The following is a 23410-nucleotide window of genomic DNA, read 5'->3' as shown; positions in this document are numbered from 1 at the left end:
CAAAGTTTTACCTGCACATCCACCAATATCATTTATTGTATCCGTTGCTCCCGATGCGGTCTCCTTTACATTGGGGAGACTGGGCGCCTCCTAGCAGAGCACTTTAGGGAACATCTCCGAGACACCCGCACCAATCAACCCCACTGCCCCGTGGCCCAACATTTCAACTCCCCTTCCCACTCTGCCGAGGACATGGAGGTCCTGGGCCTCCTTCACCACCGCTCCCTCACCACCCAACGCCTGGAGGAAGAACACCTCACCTTCCGCCTCGGAACACTTCAACCCCAGGGCATCAATGTGGAATTCACCAGTTTCCTCATTTCCCCTCCCCCACCTTACCCCAGTTCCAACCATCCAGCTCAGAACCATCCTCATGACCTGTCCTACCTGCCAATCTGGAAGGAGAAAGGTGAGGACTGCAGATGCTGGAGATTAAAATCCTGAAGAAGGGCTTATGCCCGAAACATCGATTCTCCTGCTCCTTTGATGCTGCCTGACCTGCTGCGCTTTTCCAGCAACACATTTTTAAGCAGCTTCCTGCCAATCTTCCTTCCCACCTATCCACTCCACCCTCCTCTCTGACATATCACTATCATCCCCACCTCCATCCACCTATTGCACTCTCAGCTACCTTCTCCCCAGCCCCACTCCCCTCCCATTTATCTCTCCTCTCTGGAGGCTCCCTGCCTTCATGCCTGATGAAGGGCTTTTGCCCAAAACGTCGATTTTGCTGCTCCTCGGATGCTGTCTGACCCGCTGTGCTTTTCCAGCACCATCTAATCTAGATTCTGATCTCCAGCATCTGCAGTACTCACTTTTGCCATGCAAACTTACTAAGTATACCTCTTATGCTCACATCCAAATCATATGTATAAATGATGAACAGTCGTGGACCCAGGACCAATCCTTGTGGCACTCCACTGGTCGCAGGCCTCCAGCCTGAAAAACAACCCTCCACCACCACCCTCTGTCTTCTTCCTTTGAACCAGTTCTGTATCCAAATGGCTACCTCTCCCTGTATTCTGTAAGATCTAACCTTGCTAACCAGTCTCCCACGGGGAACCTTGTCAAACGCCTTACTGAAGTCCATATAGATCACGTCTACCACTCTACCCTCATCAATCCTCTTTGTTACTTCTTCAAAAAAACTCAATCAAGTTTGAGAGACATGATTTCCCATGCACAAAGCCATGTTGACTATCCCTAATCAGTCCTTGCCTTTCCAAATACATGCATGTCCCGTCCCTCAGGATTCCCTCCAACAACTTGCCCACCACTGACATCCGGCTCATTGGTCTATAAGTTCCCTGACTTGACCTTACCACCTTTCTTAAACAGTGGCACCACATTAGCCAACCTCCAGTCTTCCGGCACCTCACCTGTCACTATCGATGATACAAATATCTCAGTAAGAGGCCCAGCAATCACAGAGTTCTAGGATAACCTGGTCAAGTCCTGGGGATTTATCCACCTTTATGCATTTCAAGACATCCAGCACTTCCTCTTCTGTAATATGGACATTTTTCAAGGTGTCGCCATCTATTTCCCTACATTCTATATCTTCCATGTCCTTCCCCACAGTAAACACTGATGCAAAATACTTTTAGTATCTCCCAAATCTCATGTGGCTCCACACAAAGGCCACCTTGCTGATCTTTGATGGGCCCTATTCTCTCCCTCATTACCCTTTTGTCCTGAATGTATATAAAATCCCTTTGGATTCTCCTTAACTCTATTTGCCAAAGCTATCTCGTCCTCCTTTTGCCTCCTGATTTCCCTCTTAAGTATACTCCTACTGCCCTTATACTCTTCTGAGGATTCATTCAATCTATCCTGTCTATACCTGACATATGCTTCCTTCCTTTTTCTGAACCAAACGCTCAATTTCTCTAGTCATCCAGCATTCCCTACCAGACTTGCCTAACTTGAATATACTGTCTCTGGACCCTCGTTATCTCATTTCTGAAGGCTTCCCAGTTTCCAGCCATGAACCTGTGATCATCTGCCCCCAATCAGCTTTTGAAAGTTCTTGTCTAATACTGTCAAAGTTGGCCTTTCTCCAATTTAGAACTTCAACTGTTAGATCTGGTCTATCCTTTTCCATCACTATTTTAAAACGAATAGAATTATGGTCATTGGCCCCAAAGTGCTCCCCCACTGACCTGCCCTGCCTTATTTCCCAAGAGTAGGTCAAGTTTTGCATCTTGTCTAGTAGCTACATCCACATACTGAATCAGAAAATTTTCCTGTACATGCTTAACAAATTCCTCTACATCTAAACCCTGATCACTATGGCAGTCCCAGTCAATGGTTGGAAAGTTAAAATTGCCTACCATAACCACTCAATTATTCTTACAGATAACCGAGATCTCCTTACAAATTTGTTTCACAATTTCCTTCCAACTATTAGGGGGTCTATAACACAATCCCAATAAGGTGATCATCCCTTTCTTATTTCTCAGTTCCACCCAATAATTTCCCTGGATGTATTTCTGGGAATATCCTCCCTCAGCACAGCTGTAATGCTATCCCTTATCAAACACACCACTCCCCCTCCTCTCTTGCCTCCCCTTCTGTCCTTCCTGTAGCATTTGTATCCTGAAACATTAAGCTGCCAGTCCTGTCCATCCCCGAATCGTGTTTCTGTAATTGCTATGATATCCCAGTCCCATGTTCCTAACCATGCCCTGAGTTCATCTGCCTTCCCTGTTAGGAAAGAACAATGCACTGTTCTTGCATTGAAATAAATGCAGTTTAATTTATCAGTCCTACGTTGTTGTCTGCTTTGTCCCTGCCTGCCCTGATTGTTTGACTCACTTCTTTTCTCAACTGTACCAGTCTCAGAGTGAGGAAAGAGATCAATGTGCCCACTCTCCCCCACCCCCCCTTACTAGTTTAAATTCTCCCGAGCAGCTCTAGCCAATGTCCCTGCCAATATATTAGTGCCCTTCCAATTCAGATGCAATCTGTCCTTCTTGTACAGGTCCCTTCTACACCAAAACAGTTTCCAATGATCCAAAAATGTGAATTCTTCTCCCATACACCAGCTCCTCAGGCATGCATTCATCTGCTCTATCCTCCTATTTCTGTCCTCACTAACGCATAACACCAGGAATAATCCAAAAATTACTTCTCGAGGACCTCCCTTTTAAATTCCTGCCTAACTCTCTGTGATCGCCCTTCAGAATCTCAACCTTTTCCCCTCCAATGTCGTCGGTTCCAATGTGTACAATGACCTCCTGCTGGCCCCCGTTGCTGCCCCCCCCCCCCCTCCCCATTGAGAACATCTGGCACCCTCTCGGAGACATCCTTGACCCTGGCACTACGGAGGCAACACATCATTCTGATTTTGCATTGCTGGCCACAGAAACGCCTGTCTGTACCTAGGACTAGACAGTCCCCTAACACAATCGATCGCTTGGAACCTGACGTATCCTTCATTACATTAGAGCCAGTCTCGATACCAGAAACTTGGCTGTTCGTGCTACAATCCCCTGAGAAACCATCACCCCCTACATTTTCCAAAACAGCATACCTGTTTGAAATGGAGATAGCCACACAGAAGACTCCTGCACTAGCAGCCTACCTCTCTTACCTTTCCTGGAGTTAACCCATCTATGTAACTGTATCTGAAACGTTTTGCTCTTCCTATAACTGCCTTCCATCACACCTCCTTGCTCTTGTAAATTCCTCACTGCCTCTGTCTCTCCAACCAATCCATTTGATCTGATAGGATTTGCAAATAATAGCATTTATTGCAGATATAATCCTCAGTAACATGTAAACTCTCCCACATGCGACAAGAGTACACTACTCTACTAAGGGTTATTTTTGCTTCTTCCAATCTGCAGACCCAGAAAACAGCACCATCTTATTCCTCTACAAAACACTGCTCCAGGCTAATTTAATACTTACAGCTTATTTTTTTTAGTTTAATCAAGACATATCTCAATGAAACATATAATCAAGAAAGAACCTACTTTTTAAAAGTTTGTGCGAAGATTTGTAGCTCGGGTGCTCGTTGTTGTGGTTCTGTTCACCGAGCTGGAAGTTTTTGTTGCAAACGTTTCGTCCCCTGGCTAGGCGACATCATCAGTGCTTGGGAGCCTCCTGCGAAGCGCTTCTTTGATGTTTCCTCCGGTGTTTATAGTGGTCTGTCCCTGCCGCTTCCGGTTGTCAGTTTCAGCTGTCCGCTGTAGTGGTTGGTATATTGGGTCCAGGTCGATGTGTTTGTTGATGGAGTTTGTGGATGAATGCCATGCCTCTAGGAATTCCCTGGCTGTTCTCTGTCTGGCTTGCCCTATGATAGTAGTGTTGTCCCACTTCAAACTATTCTTTTATCTGTTTCTGTGCTGAGACCTCTCCCAAACAGGTTCCTCCAACATCAATTGTGAATTTCACTGTATGTTAATTTTCCCAGACACACTCCAATGTCCAGTGATACATGAATTCAACAGCAAAAGGCATAACTGTGCAGGTTCACTGCTGTTGAGTTAGCAGTGTGGGTTTCTCTCGCTCTCTCTCATGCTCTCCTGCACAGACCATGTGCTGTCTTTGTCTGTTCCTGTCTCTTTTAAAAGTGCCGTTATTTTGACTTTTTTTTTCTCCCAAGTTCCAAAACAATGCAATAGCATATAAAACAGTAATTGCTGCGCCTGGAATTTGAGGAAATCACCTCTAACACTTAACATACCTCAAAACAAAAAAGCAGCCTATTACAGCTAGAAATTTTTCCCGTCCTCCATCTTGAATTACCCAGAATCCGTGTATATGTAAGGAACATTTAAATATGCAAGACGGTGCAGCCTGTACACCATAAAATACAGTATTTTGGTTCTCAATGAATTGTTAGTAAGACATGCTCACTCCTTATTAAGGAAAGAATGGAAACACTTAGTGTAGCAAGTTACTCTCACCTTGGCAAGGTCTAGGTTCTTTGATAACATTCTTAATTACCCAGTTGAAGCTTTCATTTAGTACCAAACCACACAGAAATGAAATCTGAAACAAATAACAAAGAGTGCAAACTGTAAACTAGGGAAGTCTTCATTCACCAAATCAGACTGATTCACTGCAATTCTTAGCCTCCACCAGCACAATCCATAATGTGACAGACACGCTTACCAAAGACCTTCAATTGCTGCAGGCAAAATACTAAAAACAGAATAAGATATTTCACAAGGGAACTTGCAAACTATATTATACAGAGGTTACTCAGGGTACTGAAATTAACATTTGAAGCAGTTGCTTTATATGACAGCACTGCACATAAAAAACATGAAGCAGAAGCCAGCAATAACAAATGCAAGAATCACCAAGATGCTTTTCCTCCAAGGTGGACATTAATTCTGCGCATGGTGTGGGTTCTCATACTCTCTGTTCTCTGCAGGAAGACGGTGGTGTTGGTGGATCTCAGGGCCGGTAAATTCATTCAACAAGCTTCGAATTTCAAGCTTTGCCCTCAATCTCATGCAGTCACTTCCCTACCCCCCACCTCCTCATACAATGCTGGGTAGCAACTCAATAAATGTAAAGGAAATGCTGCTGTACAGTATTAGAAGCTTCAGGAAGTATAAAACCACTCTTTTGTGAAATGGTTCTGCCGAGTGGTTTGTGCATGGAACACCCTTCGTGCTCTAATGGAAAATGACCTCAAAGTTTCTGTGCTTAAGATGATTTTTTTCCAGAAAAAGTACAGTGCATGCAAATTTAAAGCACACCAAACAAATGTTTCAGAGCCACCCTTAATCCATATACATGTTCTACAACAGGTGACTGGTAAGAATTTCCACAGGGTTTATTTGGGACAAAAGAGCTGTCTGAGCCAAAGAATCAGCTGCTGGTCACACTCACTCTGAACATCAGATTAGAGATTCATGGACTTTTCGCTTCTCTCAGTTTTGGATGTCCCATCATATATTCCACCTAAAGCATACGTGCAGGTGGCCCCCCTGCCACCAAACCATCCCCGAGTGCAAGGAGGAGTCATCCATTTAGAAACAGAAGCAAAAACGACTCCCAGTGCTTAAGCTTAGGAACTCTCTGCATGCAGAAATCAAGTGAATTTACAACAGAGATACAGCCCAACTAGACGGGCTATCAGGGACAACCTTTTATTTATTCATTCTTGGGATGAGTGTTTCACTGGCCAGGCCTGTGTTTACTGTTGAGTTGTACCTGACCTTCAGAAGGTGATGGTGTGCTACCTTCTTGAACACAATGGAGCCACTTACCTCACCATTCCAGAGGCCAGTTAGAAATCAAACACGTTGCTGTGGTTCTGGAGTCACCTGTGGGCCCAGACTAAGCCAGGTCAACAGAACACCTGCTCTAATGAGCTTTTCCTTTGTTCACTGTCACCGAGACTAGAATTTTATTCTACAATTAAATCATTAATTGAATTTCATTCCACACAGTGGAAGGTGGACTCACATTTCCGGATATTGGTCAGGCCTCCAGATAGTCCAGCAATATAACTACCCTCACCCAAATAAAGCAGGTTTGAAGAAAATTACGTTAATTTTGTGCTTTTATTTTAAATTACAGAACAATTATAACGAAGTTTCTATTAGAGATTATTCATGCACACAATCAAACAGAACTCAATTGTTTTTAAGTGGGGACGTTTGAGAAACCCATCAATGAGGTACATACGATGCCATCACCTTGGTGCATCCACAATGGCACTCAAGTCTTTTTCCCCTGTCTTACAGTGTCAGGTAGAGAAACCACCCTGCCCAGTCTTCAGACTTCCATCTTCCCCAGAGAAGAGATGGTGACTTCTGATAGGGAATATAGCAGAACCGAGACCATTCCATAGAAACTAACGATCAGAACAACTATTCTCATGAATCAATGTGAGAAATAGACACGTAACTTACAGAGTGCAACTCCCTCTTGAACACAATGAGTGTGATGAAACCAAATAGGATAAATACTGGGACAAGACTTAAATATGCAAGAACTTTTCCTGTGAGATCACCTGGAGACAAGAGAAAGGAGACAATGTTTAGGCTTGTGCAACATATTTTTAAGAAAAAGCTGATCTCGCCATTTCCTCCTTAATGTTCCTAAGATGTCTCATGATGAAGAGAATAGATGATCATCTCTGAGTCAGTACTCTAGACATGAAACTAAATGGAGGAAGCGCCAATGCACTTTTAGTCCCCACTATAAAATGTACTTCCTAGCCACTAACTTTATCCCTCTCCCAAGTAACTGACAGAGGCCAAACCAGATAATTCTCAAGCTCTGCATCGAATCGGACCCAGAACGAATAACCAGCCAAATTCCAGCACCAAAACTAGACTCTTACACCTTGATAACATTGTCACCCCCACTTCTCCAAGCTCAGCGCATCTGCTGCCAAACTCCTCACCCAAGCTTCTTTTATTTCTAGACTTAACTATTTCAATGCACTCCAAGTCAGCCTCTCACCCAAACTGGAATTAATCCAAAACACTGATTTTCATTTCACAATTTGCCCCCTATCCTACTCACCCATCACCCTCCCCTTTCTCACTGGCCAAAAGTGCTAAACCAGGCGCCAACATATCTGTGTTAAAATTCTCAATTTCAGTTCACCCATGGACTGCTTTATCCGTTTCTCTGTGATCTTCACAAGTCACACAACTGTAGATTCCTGCACTCGTCCAATCTGGCCTCTTGTCTATGTTTTAGTTTAATCACCCACTGTTGAAGGCCAGATCTTTAGTTAACTCACTTTATTTCCTTCCCTAAACTTCTCCACCTCTATTTGCCTTTTGAATATAATGGTCTCTATGATTAAAAATTTAGTCATCTCTCTAAATATCTTGTCGCTCAGTTTCAAAATTCATTTGATTCACTACTGCAAAGTCCCTTAAGAGATTGTACTTTGTTAAATGCACTTCATAAATGCAAGTTATTGTTGATGAAACAAACACTTTGGTTGCTTGCTTCTCTACAATCAAGCTGTGACTCAGTGGGAAACCATCTCATGTCAGTCAGAAGGTTGTGAGATTGAGTGCATGGCCAACACTCCCAAGTACAGCACCAAAGGAGCACTGCGATGTCCGAGGAGCCAATTTTCTAAGAAGACATCAAACTGGAGCTCTGTCTGCTCTCAGGTGCAAACAGAACATCAAACAGTACAATTTACTGAGACCAAGAAAGCCCTCGCCCATAACCAACCCTAATATTTATCCCAAAACATCACATCAAAGATTTGTGTGATCATAAAAACAAGCTGTTTGTAGGAGTTTGATGAGTGCAAATTAACTGTCACATTTCCTACATTAAAACAGTAACTAGACTTAAAGTATTTAATTGGCTGCAAAGCATTTGGAATGCCCTAAGTTCATGCGAGTTTTGCCTTTTCCATGGGAACATAACACTTGAGGGTTAGTAAGCCATTCAGTTCATTGAACCTGCTCTGCCATTCAATAAGATCATGGCTGATCTGGTTATGGCCATGCTCTAGAGTCACAGAGATGTACAGCACAGAAACAGACCCTTCGGTCCAACTCATCCACGCTGACCAGGCATCCCAATCCGACCTAGTTCCATTCCCAGCAGTTGGTTCATTCCCCTCTAAACCCTTCCTATTCACATACCCATCTAGATGCCTGTTAAATGCTGTAATTGTACTAGCCTCCATTATATCCTCTTGACAACTCATTCCATACACACACCACCCACTGCGTGCAGTGGCCCCTTAGGTCCCTTTTATATCTTTCCCCGCTCACCCTAAACGGACGCCCTCTAGTTCTGGACTACCCAACCTCAGGGAAAAGACCTTGTCTATTTATCCTATCCATGTCCCTCATGATTTTACAAACCTCTATAAGGTCTTCAATGCTCCAGAGAAAACAGCCCCAGCCCTATTCGGCCTCTCCCGAGAGCTCCACTCTACTTTCCTATCTGCACCCCATAACCCTTCTATCACAATCCCAAACAGATTATGCACTCTTACAATCCTTTCATACACCAGCACAACTGAGATTAGGAACTCAGCTATAAGTAAATGAATGGATGGGGGAAAAGAGGTTCATCAAGTATTCATCTTTCCACTCTGGTGCACTATATATGTGCACTTAGGAGTGAGATGAGGAAATTTTCTTCACTCACAGGGTTCCAAATCTTTGGAATTCTTTATTTCTACAGTCAACTAAACGTAGAGCACAGGGATGGAACTAGACTATTCTAGAGAGAGTGTGTTAACATGGACTTGACAAATAAAATGGTCTCCTCCTGTACTACATGATTCAATGGCTCTAACACCTAACACTACAGTATGAGAGCTGGTGGACGTTCAGTCGTTGATATGCTAAAGGATGGAACTAATTAATTTTTGGATACTAACAGAATCAAGGAAAATGGAAACATACAAGAGGTGGTGCTGAGGGAGGACATTAACTACTATTTTACCAAATGGTAGAATCATTTTAAAGGACCCGGTGTCTTACTCCTACTCATGTTTATTACATTATGTTAATTACACAATTGTGAATCTCAAAGACATCAATATTTTCAACAGTGCAAATATATTGAACATAAAAAAAGGGAACATGACACATTTGGTAAATTTGTAGCCAAGGGTGAAAGGTGTAGCCAAAGAAGGACCCAGGTTTGATCTGTTCCGAGACAAAAGGCTACAAGTCAAATGATCGCAAGTCAGTGCAATTTTCTTTGATGGAAATTCACCGAAAGGAAGACTTGCCTTATTTCAAACTAAGCCATTTTCTGATTAAGTTCTTTCATACTTAGACCACTGTTGGAATATTGTGTGCAATTCTGGTCTCCCTCCTATAGGAAGGATGTTGTGAAATTTGAAAGGGTTCAGAAAAGATTTACAAGGATGTTGCCAGGGTTGGAGAGTTTGAGCTATAGGGGGAGGCTGAATAGACTGGGGCTATTGTCCCTGGAGCATTGAAGACTGAGGGGTGACCTTATAGAGGTTTATAAAATCATGAGGGGCATGGATAGAGTAAAGAGACAAGGTCTTTTTCCCCCAGGTAGAGGATTCCAAATCTACAGGCATATGTTTATGGTGAGAAGAGAAAGATTTAAAAGGGACCCAAATGGCAACTTTTTCACACAGAGGGTGGTACGTGTATGGAACAAGCTGCCAGAGGAAGTGCTGGAGGCTGGTACAATTACAACATTTAAAAGGAATCTGAATGGGTACATGAATAAGAAGGGTTTGGAGGGATATGGACCAAATGCTAGCAAATGGATCTAGATTAATTTGTGATAACTGGTTGGAATGGACGGGTTGGACCAAAGGGTCTGTTTCAGTGCCATACATCTCTATGACTCTGAACTAGTATCAGTTAGTGAATCTTCTCTGGACTGTTCCATTGCCATCCCCAGATCAGGGCTCAAAACTGTTCAGTGTTCCGACTGTGACCAGACTGATGCCTCATATAACTTAGCAAAACCTCCCACTTTTACACTTCATTCCCTTTTAAATGAAGAACAGCAGTCCATTTGCTTTCCTCACCGCCTTTAGGGAAGGAGTCTGCTGCCCTTACCTGGTCTAGTCTACATGGTAAGTCCAGACCTATAACAAAGTGGTTGACACTTAATTGCCCTCTGGGCAATTAGAGATGGGTAATAAATGCTGGTCTGGTCAATGATGCCCAGATCTCATGAATGAATGAAAAAAAAAACCTGAACAAGTGACTGGACTTCAATAGTGGGGCCTCAGAAACTGTGGATGAATTTGTATACCTGGAAATATTGATCCCAAATGAATATAGGAATGAGATGATCAGATAAACCAACTGATGGGAATTGTTTATTATCAACTGATAATTGCAGAAGTTGGAAGCATTTGGAACACGTTGTATAAACAACAAGTTAGGCATCAGCTGGGAAGGCAGAGTAAACAATGAAGTCATGATAAAAGTAACCTGCATCCAAAAACGCAAGTTCCAGCCAGAGGATTGTGACTGGCTAATAGGATGCACGCTATAAAGTTGAGTACCAGTACACCAGGGAGTTAATGGAATCAGCCTAACAGGAGGCTAAAGACTGAACTATGTCAGGAAAACAAAGGATATGCATTATGTTACACATACGTCCCAAAGCACTTTACAGCAAATGAAATATAGTTTCTATGTTGTAAAACTTGAAAGGGTTCAGAAAAGATTTACGAGGATGTTGCCAGGGTTGGAGGATTTGAGCTACAGGGAGAGGATGAACAGGCTGGGGCCGTTTTCCCTGGAGCGTTGGAGGTTCACAAAATTATGAGGGGCATGAATTGGGTAAATTGACAAAGTCTTTTCCCTGGAGTGGGGGAGTCCAGAACAAGAGGGCATAGGTTTAGGGTGAGAGGAGAAAGATATAAAAGAGATCTAAGGGGCAACTTTTTCACACAGAGGGTGGTACGTGTATGGATTGAGCCGCGAGAGGAAGTGGTGGAGGCTGGTACAATTACAACATTTAAAGGCATTTGGATGGGTATATGAATAGGAAGGGTTTGGAGGGATATGGGCCGGGTGCTGGCAGGTGGGAGTAGATTGGGTTGGGATATCTGGTCGGCATGGACGGGTCGGACCAAAGGCTCTGTTTCCATGCTGTACATCTCTATGACTCTATGAACTGTTACCATCTAGAAAGACAAGGGCAGCAGATACATGAGAATACCATCTTCAAGTTCCTCTCCAAGTCACTCACCATCCTGACTTGGAACAAAATCAGCTGTTTCTTCAGGATTGCTTGATCACAATCCTGGAACCCACATCCCAACAACACTGTGTAGATCCCAAAACTCCTGGATTATGGATGTTCAAGGCAACAGCTCACATTACCTTCTGAAGGACAGTCTGAAATGAATGATAAATACTGGCCCAGCAATGACACTCATGCCTCATGTAAAATAACAAGTCATTTTTGAAGGGTAGTCACTCAGTGCAGAAAATAATGCATGTCCCCATGCTGTATAACTCGATGATTCTATACAATCTTTGCCACAGACTTAAGAAAGAAAACAGGGTCTCAGATAGGGAAACACCTCCTGCCTTGAATATCTGCATTTATTTCAATGCAAAAGGCCTAACAGGGAAGACAGATGAACTCAGGGCATGGTTAGGAACATGGGACTGGGATATCATAGCAATTACAGAAACATGACTCAGAGATGGACAGGACTGGCAGCTTACTGTTCCAAGATACAAATGCTACAGGAAGGACAGAAAGGGAGGCAAGAGAGGAGGGGGAGTGGCATTTTTGATCAGGGATAGCATTATAGCTGTAGTGAGGGAGGATATTCCTCGAAATACATCCAGGGAACTTATCTGGATGGAACTGAGAAATAGAAATGGGATGATCACCTTATTGGGATTGTATTATAGACCCACACCGCAACCCCCCCCCCACCCCCCCCCCCGCCTCCCAAGTATTCAGTGGGAAATTGAGAAACAAACTTGTAAGGAGATCTCAGTTATCTGTAAGAAAGATAGGGTGGTTATGGTAGGGGATTTTAACTTTCCAAACATAGACTGGGACTGCCATAATGATCAGGGTTTAGATGGAATGGAATTTGTTAAACATGTACAGGAAAGTTCTCTGATTCAGTATGTGGATGTAGCTACTAGAGAAGATGCAAAACTTGACCTACTCTTGGGGAATAAAGCAGGGCAGGTGACTGAGGTGTCAGTGGGGGAGCACTTGGGGGCCAGCAACTATAAACTTGACCTACTCTTGGGGAATAAGGCAGGGCAGGTGACTGAGGTGTCAGTGGGGGAGCACTTGGGGGCCAGCAACTATAATTCTATTAGATTTAAAATAGTGATGGAAATGGATAAACCAGATCTAACAGTTGAAGTTCTAAATTGGAGAAAGGCCAACTTTGGCAGCATTAGGCAAGAACTTTCAAAAGCTGATTGGGGGCAGATGTTCGCAGGTAAAGGGACGGCTGGAAACTGGGAAGCCTTCAGAAATGAGGTGACAAGAATCCAGAGAAAGTATATTCCTGTCAGGGTGAAAGGGAAGGGTGGTAGGTATAGAGAATGCTGGATGACTAAAGAAATTGAAGGTTTGGTTCAGAAAAAGAAGGAAGCATATGTCAGGTATAGACAAGATAGATCGAGTGAATCCTTATAAGAGTATAAAGGCAGTAGGAATATACTTAAGAGGGAAATCAGGAGGCAAAAAGGGGACATGAGATAGCTTTTGGCAAATAGAATTAAGGAGAATCCAGAGGGTTTTTACAAATATATTAAGGATAAAAGGGTAATAGGGAGCGAATAGGGCCCCTCAAAGATCAGTCATGTGGCCTTTGTGTGGAGCTGCAGGGGATGGGGGAAGATACTAAACAAGTATTTTGGATCTGTGTTTACTGTGGAAAAGGACATGGAAGATATAGAATGTATGGAAATTGATGGCGACATCTTGAAAAATGTCCATATTACAGAGGTGGTGGTGCTGAATGTCTTGAAACGCATAAAAGTGGATAAATCCCCAGGACCTGATCAGGTGTACCCTAGACCTCTGTGGGAAGCTAGGGAGGTGATTGCTGGGCCTCTTGCTGAGATATTTGTATCATTGATAATCACAGGTGAGGTGCTGGATGACTGGAGGTTGGCAAACGTGGTGCCACTGTTTAAGAAAAGTGGTAAGGACAAACCAGGGAAATATAGACCAGTGAGCCTGACGTTGGTGGTGGACAAGTTGTTGGAGGGAATCCTGAGGAACAGGATGCACATGTATTTGGAAAGGCAAGGACTGATTAGGGATAGTCAACATAGCTTTGTACGTGGGAAATCATGTCTCATAAACTTGATTGAGTTTTTTGAAGTAACAAAGAGGATTGATGAGGGCAGAGTGGTAGACCTGATCTATATGGACTTCAGTAAGGTGTTCGACAAGGGTCCCCATGGAGACTGATTAGCAAGGTTAGATCTTATGAAATACAGAGAGAAGTAGCCATTTGGACACAAATAGCCATTTGGACACAGAACTGGCTCAAAGGTAGAAGACAGAGGGTGGTGATGGAGGGTTGTTTTTCAGACTGGAGGCCTGTGACCAGTGGAGTGCCACAAGGATCGGTGCTGGGTCCATTACTTTTCATCATTTATATAAATGATTTGGAGGTGCGCAGTAGAGGTATAGTTAGTAAGTTTGCAGATGACACCAAAATTAGGGGTGTAATGGACAGTAAAGAAGGTTACCTCAGATTACATCGGGATCTTGATCATATGGGCCAATGGGCTGAGGAGTAGCAGATGGAGTTTAATTTAGATAAATGTGAGGTGCTGCATTTTGGGAAAGCACATCAGGGCAGAACTTATACACTTCATGGTAAGGTCCAGGAAGTGTTGCTGAACAAAGAGACCTTGGAGTGCAGGTTCATAGCTCCTTGAAAGTGGAGTCGCAGGTAGATAGGACAGTGAGGAAAGTGTTTGGTACGCTTGTCTTTATTGGTCAGAGTATTGAGTACAGGAATTGTGAGGTCATGTTGCGGCTGTACAGGACATTGGTTAGGCCACTTTTGGAATACTGTGTGCAATTCTGGTCTCCTTCCTATCAGAAGGACGTTGTGAAGCTTGAAAGGGTACAGAAAAGATTTACAAAGATGTTGCCAGGGTTGGAGGCTTTGAGCTTTAGGGAGAGGTTGAATAGGCTGGGGCTGTTTTTCCTGGAGCGTAGGAGGCTGAGGTGTGACCTTATTGAGATTTATAAAGTCTGAGATGCATGGATAGAATAAATAAACAAGGTCTTTTCCCTGGGCTGGGGGAGTCCTGCAGTAGAGGGCATAGGTTTAGGATGAGAGGGGAAAGATATAAAAGAGACCTAAGGGGCAACCTTTTCACGCAGAGGATGGTGCATGTGTGGAACGAGCTGCCAGAGGAAGTGGTGGAGGCTGGTACAATTGCAACATTTAAAAGGTATCTAGATGGATATATGAACAGGTAGGGTTTGGAGGGATATGGGCTGGGTGTTGGCAGGTGGGACTAGATTGCGATGGGATGTCTGATTGGCATGGGCGAGTTTGACCAAGGGTCTGTTTCTGAAATTCAGTGAAAATCATACTTTTCCAACTTGGAAGTGAGAATTCCGAAGTCAAGCCTGAAACCTGGATTTGATTAGCAGACTGACAATGGCAAGGTGTTGTGACTATGTACAGCCAGGATATAACTGCCTGATCAGTTCAGTTCAATTGATTATTAAAGGCTCTGAATAAGCCTTTTGCAGCATGCTTTATTTTGTTTAATTGCCTCTTTCAGACCCGTGATACTCTGCACCAACTCACAGCTGTGAAAAGAGCCTAATCCCAAAAGACTGCTCCTCTGCACATTAATTTTCACTTGGCATCTATCCCCTACCCTCTTCAAAGTATAGCACAAACTCAAAATGCTTAGTAACAACCAATGTCTTCAGCTAACCTCTCATGGCTGCTTAACGGTCCAAACGTATACACCGATGAAACCTTTCAAACCCAGTTGTAATGCATATAATACAGCCCCATTGTTCTGAAAAAAACTAAAGGGCAACTTTCAAATGTACTAAAGCTACTCTCACTTTCAGCACAAAGGGCCAACAACTAAATCACTAACTTATCAGCAAAAATTAACATTTCATGCTTGTGCTTCAAGTGTCATAGTTGGTCAGACTTCTGACCGGGACAGTACTGCTGCCTCTCAATGCCAGGGACCAACGTTCGATTACAGCCTCAGGCAACTGGCTGTGTGGAGTTTGCACATTCTCCCCATGTCTACATGGGTTTCCTATGGGTGCTCCGGTTTCCTCCCACTGTCCAAACACATGAAGGTTAGGTGGACTAGCCGTGCTAAATTGCCCACAGTGTCCAGAAATGTGCAGACTAGGTGGGTTAGCCATGTGAAATGCAGAGTCACAGGTAGGTGGGGGATGGGTTTGGGTGGGGTGTTCTTTGTAGGGACTTGATGGGCCAAATCACCTGCTTCCACACTGTAGAGATTCTATGATTCTGCCAATATTTCAGATCCACTGGCAAAATACAATTCCACCTAGATTGCTAAGGTGTCTATATCTGGGCTCACAGGCTTTAAACTCAGCTCAGGATTCGAAGTTTGAATCAGTGGTGTCATCTTTTGCAAGATCCTACATGGCCTCTGAAGGGGAAGAGCAGGGAATCTCAACCCCGAAGTGTCTGGCCAACATTTATTCCTTCAGCCAGCACCACCAGGACAGATTAGCTTGTCATGATTACGCTGCCACCCGTGTGAAAATTAGCTGTGGGTATTCCTAATTATATCATTACTAATTCACATCTCCAAAGTGGTAAAGCAACTGTAAAGTGTGTTAGGATTTCCTGAGGCCGTAGAAGTTGCTCTATAAATATACATTTCCCCACAATTATGCTCAAGTGTCAGCAACAGCTTAGTTGCTATCTTCCTTGCCTTGGAGTCTGAAGATTCTGAGTTTTATCCCATTCCAGGCCACAGCACAAAAATTCAGGTCAATACTCCACCACAGTATCAAGGGAGCAAGGCACTGTTTGAGGTGAAATCATTCAGGTGAAAAATCCAGCAAAGGCCCCCTCTGTTCTCTCAAGTGGGATTAAAAGATTCCACAACACTGATGGTGGGACAAGTTTTAGGATGGGTCACTGGGCAGAGTTTGGGACAGGGCTTCAGTGTTATTCGCTGGCTGTGGACAGTTAAAATCAAGATATGGCGAACACAAGAGTTGCTAGTTGATTGGCTGGTGATTAACATTGCTCAGGGCTGAATATAAACAAATGGCAGATTAAAATGATAGAAGTATTAAGAATAAACAATAAATGTGCAGCAGATGAGCATATTGTTTTATTAAGTAAGGCACTACTACTAGCAAGGTAAGTCAGGATGTGGGAAAGCAAGTAAATCAACAGATTAAAAAGTCGTGCAAGAAAGTCATTACTGCAATAATAACTAGGGTCTTCAATGTACAGGTGGACTAGGAAAATCAGACTGATGGCAGACCTCAAGAAAAGGAAATTTTGGAATGTCTACAAGATGGATTTTTGGATCAACTTGTGATATAGCACACTAGGGAACAGTCAATTCTGGATTTGCTGATCTGTAATGAGGCAGACTGCATTAGGGGGTTTCAGGTGAAGGAACCCCGAGGGGGCAGTGACCAAAATATGATAGAATTCACCTGCAGTGCGAGAGGGAGAAGCTAGGATCAGATGTAATGATATTACAATTGAGTAAAGGTAACTACAAAGTCATGAGGGAGGAGCTGGCCAGAGTTGATTGGAAGGTGAGGACAGCAGGGATGATGGGGGAGCAGCAATGGCAGGAGTTTGAGAGTAATTCAGAAGGCACAGCAGAAATTCAATTAGGAGAAAGTGAGGACTGCAGATGCTGGAGATCAGAGTGTGGTGCTGGAAAAGCACAGCCGGTCAGGCAGCAACCAAGGAGCAGCAGAGTTGACGTTTTGAGCATAAGCTCTTCATCAGGAACGTCAACTCTCCTGATCCTCTCCTTTTTGACAGCAGAAATTCTTCCCAAGGAGGAAGAAACATACCAAGAGGTCAAAGAAATCTGAAGCGCAAAGGAATTTGGAAAACCTAGTACAGGATATTCTTATGGTGAACATGCAGGTTCATTTGGCAGTGCAAATGTAATGTTAGCATTCATTTCAAGAGGGCTAGGACACAACAGTAGAGTCTGATACATTCAGGACATTTAAGCAACTCTTGGATAGGCAAATGGAAGACAGTACACTGACGGTGAGTAGTTTACTCTGATCTTAGAGTAGGATAAAAGGCCAACACAACACCAAGGGCCGTACTGTGCTGTACTGTTCTATGTTCTGCTGAGGCTGTATAAGGCTCTGGTCAGACCACTTTTGGAATACAGTGAGCAGTTTCAGGCCCCGTATCTAAGGGTGGATGTGTTGGCGTTGGAGGGGGTCCAGAGGAGGTCTACAAGAATGATCATGGAAAAAAGGGCCTAACCAATGTCCTGTACAGCCGCAACATGACCTCCCAACTCCTATATTCAATACTCTGACCAATAAAGGAAAGTATACCAAACGCCTTCTTCACTATCCTATCTACCTGTGACTCTACTTACAAGGAACTATGAACCTGCACTCCGAGGTCTCTTTGTTGAGCAACACTCCCTGGACCTTACCATTAAACGCGTAAGTCCTGCTAAGATTTGCTTTCCCAAAACGTACCACCTTGCATTTATCTGAATTAAACTCCATCCACCAGTTCTCAGCCCATTAGCCCATCTGGTCCAGATCCTGTTGTAATCCGAGGTAACCTTCACTGTCCACTACACCTCCAATTTTGGTGTTATCTGTAAATTTACTAACTGTACCTTTTATGCTCACATCCAAATCATTTATGTAAATGAGAAAAGGTAGAGGGCCCAGCACTGATCCTTGTAGCACTCCATTGGTCACAGGCCTCCAGTCTGAAAAACAACCTTCTACCTTTGAGCCAGTTCTGTATCCAAATGGCTACTTCTCCCTGTATTCCGTGAGATCTAACCTTGCTAACCAGTCTCCCATGGGGAACCTTGCCGAACGTTTTACTGAAGTCCATATAGATCACATCTACCGCTCTGCCCATATCAATCCTCTTTGTTGTTGTTACTTCTTCAAAATAAACCTCAATCAAGTTTGAGAGACATGATTTCCCATAGACAAAGCCATGTTGACTATCCCTAATCAGTCCTTGCCTTTCCAAGTACATGTACATCCCTCAGGATTCCCTCCAACAACTTGCCCACCACCGACGTCAGGCTCACTGGTCTATAGTTCCCTGACTTGTCCTTACCACCTTTCTTAAACAGTTTAGGTTAGGCCACTGTTGGAATATTACGTGCAATTTTGGTTTCCTTCCTATCGGAAAGATGTTGCGAAACTTGAAAGGGTTCAGAAAATATTTACAAGGATATTGCCAGGGTTGGAGGATTTGAGCTACAGGGAGAGGCTGAACAGAGTAGGGCTGTTTTCTCTAGGTCGTCAGAGGCTGAAGAGTGACCTCAGAGGTTTATAAAATCATGAGGGGCATAGATAGGGTAAATAGACAAAGTCTTTTCTCTGGGGTCGGGGAGTCCAGAACTAAAGGGCATAGGTTTAGGGTGGAGAGGGGAAAGATATAAAAGGGACCTAAGGGGCAATGTTTTCACACAGACGGTGGTATGTGTGTGAAATAAGCTGCAAGAGGAAGTGGTGGAGACTAGTACAATTGCAACATTTAAAAGGCATTTGGGTGGGTACATGGATATGGGCCGGGTGCAGGCAGGTGGGACTAGATTGGGTTGGGATATCTGGTCGGCATGGTCGGGTTGGACCGAAGGGTCTGTTTCCATGCTGTACATCTGAATGACTCTTTGATTCTAAGGTGTGTCATATGAAAAGTGGTTGAGGGCTCTGGATTTGTACTCGATGGAGTTTAGAAGGAAGAGGGAGTACCCTTACTGAAACTTATAAAATACTGACATCCCTGAATAGAGTGGATGGAGAGACATTGTTTCCACCAGTCCAAGAAACCAGGACTCAAGGGCACAGCCTCAGAGTGAAGAGATGACCATTTGGAATGGAGATGAGGAGTCTTTTCAGCCAAAGCGTGGTGAATCTGTGGATCTCATTGCCACAGAAGACCATAGAAGCCAAGTCATTGAGGGTCTTTAAGACAGAGAGACAGGTTCTTGATTGGTAAGGGAATCAAAGATCATGGGGAGAAGGCAGGGGAATCGGGTTGAAAAACATATCAGTCATGTCTGAATGGCACAGCAGACTGGATGGCTTAATTCTGCTTAACTCGATGGTTTAGGGAACTCATACTGAGCATCAGTGGCCAAGTTATTGCTAAGCATGTGTTGCACTGTTTATGACCATTTCAATCACTTCACTGATGACCAAATGTACACTGATGGGGTGATAACTGGCCAGGTTGGATTTGTCCTGTTTTGTGTGTACAGGACATACTTGAACAATTATCCACATTGTCAGGCAGATGTCAGTGCGTAGCTGCACTGGAACAAATTGAATAGGGACACAGCAAGTTCTGAACCACACATCTTCAGTATTTTACTGGAATGTTGTTAGAGCACCTGCAGCATCCAGTGCCTTCAGCGGTTTCTTGATAGCATTTGGAGTGCATTAAATTGGCTGAAGACTGGCATCTGTGATGCTAGCATCCTCCAGAGAAGGCTGAAATGGACCATCCCCTCAGCATTTCTGGTTGAAACCTTTTTAAAAAATACGTCAGCCTTATCTTTTACGCAGATGTGTTCTCATCCTCAGTGTTGAGGAATGGCAACATCTGAAGGGCCTGCTCCTGCAGTGAGTTAGAGTCATAGAGTTATACAGCAAGGAAGCAGACCTTTCAGTCCAATCCATCAGTGCCAACAAAATATCCTAAATTAAGCTAGTCCCATTGGCCAGCATTTGGCCCATATCCCTCTAAACGCTTACTATTCATATACTCATCCAGATGCCTTTTAAATGTTGTAATTGTATCAATCTCCACCACTTCCTCCTCTTTTCATACATGCACCGTGTGGAAAATGTTACCCTTTAGGTCGCTTGTAAATCTTTCCCCTCTCACCTTAAACCAATGTCCTCTAGTTTTGGACTCCCCTACCCTCAGAAAAAGAAAAAGACCATGGCTATTTACCCTATCCATCCCCTCATGACTTTATAAACTTCTATAAGATCACCCCTCAGCCTCCGACATTCTAAAGAAAAAAAAGCCTCAGCCTTTTCAGTGTCTTCAGATAGCTCAAACTCTCCAATCCCAGCAAACTCCTTGTAAATTTTTTCTGACCCTTTTCAAGTTTAACAACATCCTTCCTATCACAAGGTGACCAGAATTGAAGATAGGTTTTCTAAAAGTGGCCTAACCAACATGCCATCCAGCCACAATATGACCTCCCAATGGTTATACTCAATGTACTGACCAATAAAGGCAAGCATGCTAAACGCCTTCTTCAACACCCTGTCTATCTCAACTCCACTTTCAAGGAACTATGAACCTACACCCGTAGATCTCTTTTTTGGCAACACTCCCCAGGACCCTACCATTAACTTTATAAGTTCTGCTCTGATTTGCCTTACCAAATGCAACACCTCACATTTATCTAAATTAAAATCCATTTGCTACTCCTTTGTTTAATTGTCCACCGCCACTCATGACTGGATGTGGCAGAACTTTAGGGCTTAGAGCAGATATGTCTGTTGTAGAACTGCTTCGGGTGAAATACGAAATGAATACAGGTTGGTTTGCTAAGCACGTGTTTCATCAGCGCAAATTGGCGATAACGTGATTGACAAATTATGGACATTGTTTGAATAACGCTAACTTTCTACAGAACAGGTATAATGATATTCTATTAGCGATCTTCTAGAGTGATTTTCTATCGCAGTTTTCCATACTGCAATTTTCTATGGCGTGAGGTTGCAGAAGAACACAATTGTTGCATTATAGCAGAACAACCTGAACTTTGCATCTGACTTGATCCAGGAAGATGTTGCTGTACAGGTCATGGTGAAAGATGAGGTAATTAGTGGGTTGAAAAATCAGTAAGGAGGTGGTATTTGATAGACTGTATTTCAAAGTAGATAAAGACACCAGGATTGGATGAGCCGTCCAAGGCAGAGTTGAAATTGGAGACACACTGGTCATTGTTTTTCAGACTTCTTTAGACTCAGATTGTAGACTCAGAGTCAGAGAGCTGTACAGCATGGAAACAGGCCCTTCGGTCCAACTCATCAATGCTGACCAGAGATCCTAAATAAATCTAGTCCCATTTGCCAGCATTTGGCCCATATCCTTCTCATCCCTTCCTATTCATATATCCATCCAGATGTCTTTTAAATGTTGCAATTGCACCAACCTCCATCACTTCCTCTGGCAGCTCATTCCATACATGCACCACCCACCACCCTCGGTATGAAAAAGTTGAACCTTAGGTCCCTTTCAAATCTTTCCCCCCTCACCTTAAACCTATGCCATCTAGTTTTGGAACTACAGAATTGCAAATGTTCAAAAATTGTCATAAAGGTAAACCAATTTAAATTCAGAGGTATAGAAACTTCTACAGACAATCATTTAAGGGAAAACTGTGCCTTAACTAAATTACTGGAGTTTTCTGGAGAGGGTTGATCAGGACAATGCTGTTGGCGAAGTGGATACGGACTTCCAGAATGGATTAGATATAATGTCACACAACAGAACTGTGGCAAAGTTATAGCTCACAGAACAAAAGGACAGCAAGAACATGGACACTGCATTAGCAAAGTGACAGAAAAAGAGAGAGGTGAGTGGTGAATGCTTGTGGAAGATTTGCAATGGAGTTCCCAGGGGACCAATGTTGGGACCCTTGCTTTTGTATATATTAACGGCATAGACTTTGGTGTACAGGTTACAATTTCAAAATTTGCAGATGATACAATACTTGGAAGCAGTAGAAACTGAGGGGGGTAGTGCACAACCTCAACAGAATACAGACAAATTGGTGAAATGAGTGGACGGATTATAGGTGAAGTTCAATACAGACAAATGTGAGATCATTCATTTTGGTAGGAAGAACACAAACAGACAATATAAAGGGTATAACTCTAAAAGGGGGTGCAGGATCAGGGGTATATATGCATAATTCATTGAGAAAGACAGGATTAGTTAAGAGCTGTTGTTATTGAAGCATACTGTCTCCTGGGATTTATCATATAGAGAGCAAAAGCAACAATAAGTACAAGACACTAGTTTAGCCTCAGCTGGAATACTGCATCCTGTTCAGGAAAAACGTGAAGGATTAGAGAAAGTGTGGAAAAGATTCACAAGAATAGTTCCAGGGACAATGAATTTCAGTAAGGAGGTCAGAGTGAGGAAGGATCACCGGACCCGAAATGCTAACTTTGATTTCTCTTCATAGATGCTGCCAGACCTACTGAACTTTTCCAACAATTTGTTTTTGTTTATGAAGTCAAATTGGACACGTTAGTTTCTCTTCAAGGTAAACAGCCCTAAGAGGAGATTTAATGGAGATGGTCATAGTCACGAGGGGTCGGGACAGAGTTGATAGGAAAAAAAATGTTCCTGACCGTGAAAGGATCAAGAATGAGACAGCACATATTCAAAATAATTGGCAAAAGCAACAAAAGAGATATGAAGTGGTTTTTAAAGCAGTAAGTTGTAAGGTTTGGACCAAGATTGCGGAGGAGGCAGATTCAATTGAAATATTCAAAAAAGGGATTAGCCTTGCATCTAAAAAGAAGCATGTGCAGATCGCAAGGAGAAGAGTCATAGAGATGTACAGCATGGAAACAGACCCTTCAGTCCAACCCACCTACCAGCACCCAGCCCATATCCCTCCAAACCTTTCCTATTCAAATACCCATCCAAATGCCTCTTAAATGCGCAATTGTACCAGCCTCCACCACTTTCTCTAGCAGCTCATTCCACACACATACCACCCTCTGCGAGAAATAGTTG

At 43.3% G+C, this 23410-nt stretch overlaps 1 protein-coding gene across 1 annotated transcript in view; it reads right to left on the bottom strand.

Annotated features, from left to right (window-relative positions):
- The window catches only part of dolpp1 (dolichyldiphosphatase 1), a 36246-nt gene that overhangs the window by 10890 nt on the left and 1946 nt on the right, over window positions 1-23410 (bottom strand). The window contains exons 2-3 of the mRNA XM_043720625.1: window positions 6882-6982; window positions 4917-5001 (exon numbers count right to left, since the gene is read on the bottom strand). Coding sequence (XP_043576560.1) covers window positions 4917-5001; window positions 6882-6982 — 186 coding nt within the window. The remainder of the gene's footprint in view (window positions 1-4916; window positions 5002-6881; window positions 6983-23410) is intronic.

The sequence above is a fragment of the Chiloscyllium plagiosum genome, chromosome 30 (assembly GCF_004010195.1).
Source record: "Chiloscyllium plagiosum isolate BGI_BamShark_2017 chromosome 30, ASM401019v2, whole genome shotgun sequence".
Classification (NCBI taxonomy): Eukaryota; Metazoa; Chordata; class Chondrichthyes; order Orectolobiformes; family Hemiscylliidae; genus Chiloscyllium; species Chiloscyllium plagiosum.
The sequence above is the reverse complement of the archived record's forward strand: the minus strand, read 5'-3'. Positions and strand labels throughout refer to the sequence as shown.